The sequence below is a fragment of the Solanum tuberosum genome, unplaced genomic scaffold, assembly GCF_000226075.1.
Source record: "Solanum tuberosum cultivar DM 1-3 516 R44 unplaced genomic scaffold, SolTub_3.0 scf00249, whole genome shotgun sequence".
Classification (NCBI taxonomy): Eukaryota; Viridiplantae; Streptophyta; class Magnoliopsida; order Solanales; family Solanaceae; genus Solanum; species Solanum tuberosum.
In genome coordinates this window covers 109,628-116,166 of record NW_006239187.1, presented here as the reverse complement: position 1 = coordinate 116,166, position 6,539 = coordinate 109,628, and the positions used below count along the sequence as shown (strand labels likewise).

Sequence of the window (6,539 nt, the reverse complement as noted above, 5' to 3'; positions counted from 1 at the left end):
AGTTGTCCACTACTCAAATCTAATACTCCACCATGATACCATCTTAAAGTAACCAAAGTAAATCCACTCATCTCATACCTGAACAGAGGTAACACTAGTAAGGAATGAGAAACTCTACTTTTTGAGGTTGTACTTTACCAGTAAACTACAAGACTGTCTAAATTCACGAAAACAAGTAAATAACTATTAAAATCCCTAATAAATTACATACTACGACACACATATCAAAATAGCATTTGAATGCCAGTGCAACAAAACCTAATCAAACACTACCATACAAAACTAAAATCAAATATCAACATAACATTCAGTTGGTAAAGAATAACGTTCAATTAGAACTAACCCTAATAAACATTAAAAGGACCCTAAAACCTACCACACTACAACACACCAGTCAAAATAGCATTTGAATACGTAGTAAAAATAAAACCCTAATCAAACACTAAATCAAAATAGTATTTAGCTAGTAAAGATCTAACTTTTTCGCAGAAGAAATAGTAAGTAAGCTTTCCGAGCAACGTCAATAATGGAAGATCGTAGAGAAAAGGAAGAAGAACTAGAGATTTAGGAAGAAGATCGTAGAATTAATCTAAAGAAGAAGAATGAGGGTCAATTTGGTTCAAAGGTAAAGGTAAAGTTTTATGACACGTGTCAATTTGTGAGTCGTGTAAAGTCATGGGGTCCACTAATATATACGTGGACAGCGCGTGGATACAAACATTTTTTATAAATCTAGTTTATGTGGACACATCAGCGTCTGAGGGTGAAATAATATAAAAACAAAAAGGTTCAGGGGGGTAATAGAACCCCCGCAAAGGTTAAGTGTGTAGTTGGAAATATGGCTAAAGCTTGAGGAGGCATTTGACCCTTTTCTCAATAATAAAACTTGAGTCATAATAGACGAAAATTTTAAAAATAAAGAGTGTACGAGATTTATAAAACTTTAAGATTTTCTTCATCAAAGAAAAGACAATATTTTGCTTCCATGATGAAAGATCATATTACACAATAGTGTTATGGTTCTTTTGAGACGTATTATAATTTTTTTTTGCTTTATTTAAATATTATATTTATTTCATATTTAAATGATATATTTTTATCATATTCGAACCATTTTCCATTTATTTATTAGAGTTTTGTTTACAGCAATACATAAATTCGTAACATACATCTAACTCATACTTTGCTAATTACATTCTCTTTTATCATTGAATCTAGAATTGATTCGTTTATACAAAGAAGGAGAAAAAAAACATATTACTTTTTTATCCAACTGCACAACTAAGTGACTAGTAATACAATTTTAACATATAAATAACTTTGGAAAAATTAGCAGTTAAGTCATAATAACTAATATAATTAGTCAAAGTAACAACACTTTAAAATATTTATTTAAAATGATAGAATGACAATATTTTGATAAAATAATATGTATTCAGATTTTAATATTTTAAATTAATTTTATTTATGGAAACAGATTTTAGTATTTTAAATTTTAGTATTTTAAATTATTTTTATTTATGGAAAGAGTGCTACATTGGACCAAAATATGAACCAATAGGCATGTAAAGTTAAGAAAAAAAAAAACTAATACCATTAAACCTTTTTCAACAAAGTTAACGTTTCTTCCCCAAATATCACGTTTCTTCCCCTCTTTCCCGTTGCATGTTTAGCTCTATTGAAGGTGCTAATTTGTTGTTCTTCAAGAAATTTTATGAATTCAAGCAGATTTTTCGGTTGGCAAGGTAATTTCCATCATCCTTTTTGATTTTTTTGATTTGATGTTTAAAGCACCTATTATATACCTTACGGATTTTCAGTCGAAATTTCCAATTTTGATGTGATTTTGTTTGAACATTCATCATATATTTATGATTTTCAAATTTTTCCGATTTTTTTTGTGATTTTATTTTAATTTTTCAGATTTTGTAGATTCTAGAAACTCATATATATGTTTATTTTGTTTGATATTTTTTACATTTCAATACTTGATAATAACAAATTTGTTTTTAGGGTTTTAGATTTTGGGGAAAGCATCTGATTGTCTACAATGAATGATTCAATCAGAATTACTAGAGGTATACCACATAATATTCAAAATTTTGGGGATTTTCCCTCATTTGATTTGTGTATTACCCAAGGGTTGCTCGAAAATGTAGGATCTGCGGCTAGAATGGCACATGAGAGCTCTTCCAAAAAAAAGAGGGTTTTGTGGTCTGAAACCCCTGATGATCAAGGAAAAGATAGAAGTGATGAAGTATTACTTTCTGTCGATGAAGAGGTATTAAATTATTTTGAAACTATTTTTGTATGTTATGTCCATTGTTGATTTTGTGATTGCGTGTTTATTGTTGACATTCCAGTGTTGGCATAATGCATGTTTTTATATGCTTGTAAAAATGTAAGGTATGCCAAATTGTGAATTAACCTCATATGCACAAGAATTTCATAATCTTTTTGTCAATATGACTAGTATTGTACAGTATAAAGTTGTCTTGGCAACAATGTAAAAAAATATCATATTCTTCCTGTTGAGAGGATGAATGTCAGGGCATAAATTTGTATTATATGCATGATAAAATATCAGAAACTACATGTCTATTATTCTTATACTAGATAGTTGTATAATATATTATATTTTTTCAGCACCTTTATGTATTCCAATTTATTAGTTTTATAGTATGAGTTCATTATGTATTCTATTTTTGGGTTCATATTAATTTTTTTATCTCATTAATATTCACAAATTAGAATGAACATCCAAGTTTTCAGAATGTTTTTCAATTTGTCATATAGGTAGTTTCTTTTATCATATTTTGTTATCTAGAAATAGAATTATAGATCAATAATTTTAGAAGTATGTATTCATTTATTTGAACATGTGCAGGCAAGTGAATTTTACGTCAAAGATCAACCAACAAAAGCTCCACATATCCAATGTGTCTTTAACAATGGCATAAAAACTGACTTGATTAGAAATTTACATGAGCATGTATATAATGTATTTCGCGAGAGCACTTGTTTTGGTAATTACATGCAAATGCATGGATGTTGTGCACGCGGACAAATACATAGGTGCTGCATGGCTTTGGAACTCAATTGTAGTTCTCATCGAGCATTTGTCATGCGTGTCAATGGATCTACACTTCGTTTCACTTTAAGAGAATTCGCTTTGATTAGTGGATTAAACTGTGTCAGCGAAGAAAAAGATTTCATTTTTGATACAACAGAACCAAATAGGTTGATGGAACAGTATTTTCAGGGTGTTAAGTTGATCAGAAAAGTAGATATAATGGAGAGTTTTGTATTCGGTAAAATGTTCATGGGTCCGTGATGGCTTGCTTACAAAGCACGATAAAAAGTAAGTAGTTGAGAAACAATTACAATATACTTTTACAACATAACTATTTCAATTTTTGTATTCGGTAAAATGTTTGTTCAGATTTTAGTTTTTGTATTCGGTAAAATGTTTGTTCAGGTAAAATGATTAAAACATATCTATATCTGGGTTATCTTGATAAAATTTGTATTTCATTGTTGTTATTAGTAATTATATTTATTGAATTGTATATTTTATTATGTTTTTAGGAATCATGATCAGGACCATTACAAGAAGCATCTAGCTCACTTCCCTGCTGCCATAAATCTTGGCGTTCTCCTAATAAACAATAAGAACTGGTTCTATAATCTGTATTTCGAACGACAGTTATTGAACAATTCGGTAATAATTATTTATCTTCATCTTTACTAACAATGTTGATTAGTAGTTACATTATTTATACCTTTGTTTTTAAATTTTTCAGCATATCGATGTGATTTTCTATTATCTCCGTAAAAAAGCTAAGTATGAAATTGGAAGCAGCTACAAATACACAACTGTAGATTGTGTATTTAGTTCAAAGATTTCTTCTATTTGGGAAAAATATTTGGATTTAGACAATGATGTTGGTTGTGCTGATGAAGAGCATGTCATTGGTGAATACATTAGAGGGTACAGAATGCATGCTGCTATCCCTTGGCATATGGTTGATCATGTTTTTGTTCCTGTCCATGTTAAGAATAAATTCCATTGGGTATTGGTTGTGATTTCATTGAATGATAAACGTATCAACGTTTATGACTCATATAGAGCAGCAGGCCATGATGCAGCTATCAAGACAGAGATAGTTAAGTTGTCACAGTTGATCCCTTTAAAATTAAGAGTGAATGACTATTACAAGAATAAAGGAATTGATGTATCGCAGGCTCAAGAAGAGAATGAGTTCTTTGATATAGTCTTCATTGATAATGTTCCTCAACAGACACATGGGACTTTGTAAGTTTGTGTATTTTTTGTAATTCACCATTATCAAATCATCAATTTTATATTGTTTACTTTTAATGTGTTGTATTGTAGGGATTGCGGTATTTATATGCTAGCTTTTGCCGAATACCTATCATACGAACAAGGGATCCCAGCAGGTAATTTGGATGCATCATTTTTACGGTCAAGATACGCTACACTTCTTTGGAATTATGGCCAACAAAAGAATGATGCCGGAGCAATAAGTGACAATGAAGCACCTCCGCGACATAGCAGGCTTAATGTAGCATTACAGGATAATGATACAATTCAAATAGACTAGTCACTGTCTATTTTTTGGTGTGTTAATATACATTAATTTTTGTATTGCTATGGAACCCTTCTAAAGTTTTCCAGTCCTGATTTTATTAATGTAAAAAATCCTGATGTTTTGGTTCAATCTTCTTAGTTAATATAATTTTAATATTTTGAAGTTCAGGTTTTATATTCATGTCTATATTGTACATGTCTTATCATTTTGCAGGCATATTACCTGCATACTTTGGTTACATTAACTTTCTGGGATACATAATAGTTTATGTATTTTTTTTTTAAAAAAAACAACAGCGTCCAAACTAAAAAAAAAATATACAATTTCATGTTGTTACTATTTACACGTATAATGGGATACAAAAAGATTGTATGCATTCAAATAAAAAGAAAGCATATATGAAACGAAAAAAAGCAAGCACTTTCAAGTGTTATGCATTATTTATTGGATACAAAATATACAATATATGATGTTTGGGATACTAACTGATATTGAAATACAAAATGATATTGAAATACATCATGATGTTTGGTATACTAATAAAACAACACTTAATATTGAAATACAAATACAATAATTTAGTTTGAGTAGAAATTATTGTATTTGTTATGTATTTGACCAAAAAATGTATCTTGTATGCATTCAAATAAATAAGAAAACATATATGAAACTAAAAAAAAGCAAACACTTTCAAGTGTTATGCATTATTTATTGGTTACAAAATAAACAATATATGATGTTTGGGATACTAACTGATAATGAAATACAAAATGATATTGAAATACATCATGATGTTTGGTATACTAATAAAACAACACTTCATATTGAAATACAAATACAATAATTTAGTTTGAGTACAAATTATTGTATTTACACATACAATTTAAAGTAACTACACGTTAAATACAACAAATATAAAATAAATTAATAACATGTATATGAATAAATTTCGAGCGAAAACATATACAAAAGAGAACCAGGATACTAAATATATAAAATAGAATGCATTAGAATTTGGGATACAATTCGTATTATCAACTAAACAATACATGGTCCATTCCTACATGAACGCCTATTGTGCCCCTTAAACCCACAAGTATTGCAAGAATTCTTGCTCTTCTTCCCATATAGCTCGTTGTACGCCTTGTCACGATACTTCTTGGATGGCCTTCCAGGTAGCTTTTTGTACTTTGGAGGCCGCACTATGTCGTCATTAATATACCCAGGTACATTCCACTCGTTTTGATCAGGTAAGGGAGTAATTGGAATTTTGTATGTATCCAACAAGTTACTTGGCTTGTACATGTCGGAACAATATGGTCCAACATCAAGATGTTTCTTCTTTAAAACGGCCCAAGCATGCGAACATGGTATTTCATCCAATTGAAACCTCTTGCAAGTACAAGTTTTATTTTCCAAACAGACAATATAGGTTCTACCTTCGTGATGAACACTGTACACATAATTATTTGATGGTACAATCTACAACAAATCAGATATGTTATGAATAATGTACGCATAAAAAATCAGCTATGCCATATAATGTTGATAAACATATACAATGTAACAACATACCTTCATACGTAATGATGCCTCTTCATTAGCAACAAGCATCTCTTGAGGTTTACCACAAAGGGTGGTGAAAGTATGTGAAGCAGACGTATGATTTTTTAAATTCCATCTTGCAAACATCTGTCTTACTTCCTCAAGAAAATCGTATACTGGTAATTCCCTTGCTTCAACCAGACATGCATTTATGCACTCAGCTATGTTTGATGTCATAACAAATCCTCGATCAACTGTTGCATATACCCTGGCCCATTTTTCATAACCTACCGATTCCAAGTAATTCTTTACACGAACATCAACTTGTTCAACCTTTTCCATCAATTCATCGAATTCAGATTGTTTGTATGCCTTTGCCAT

The 6,539-nt window shown here is 30.1% G+C and overlaps 1 protein-coding gene across 1 annotated transcript; it reads right to left on the bottom strand.

Annotated features, from left to right (window-relative positions):
- Positions 1 to 5,651: 5,651 nt before the first annotated feature.
- LOC107062734 (uncharacterized) lies at positions 5,652 to 6,539 on the bottom strand. Its single transcript, XM_015313708.1, has 2 exons — positions 6,189 to 6,539; positions 5,652 to 6,095 (listed from the first exon to the last, which is right to left on the bottom strand). Exons 1-2 carry the CDS (start codon positions 6,537 to 6,539, stop codon positions 5,652 to 5,654), a joined length of 795 nt encoding a protein of 264 aa, XP_015169194.1.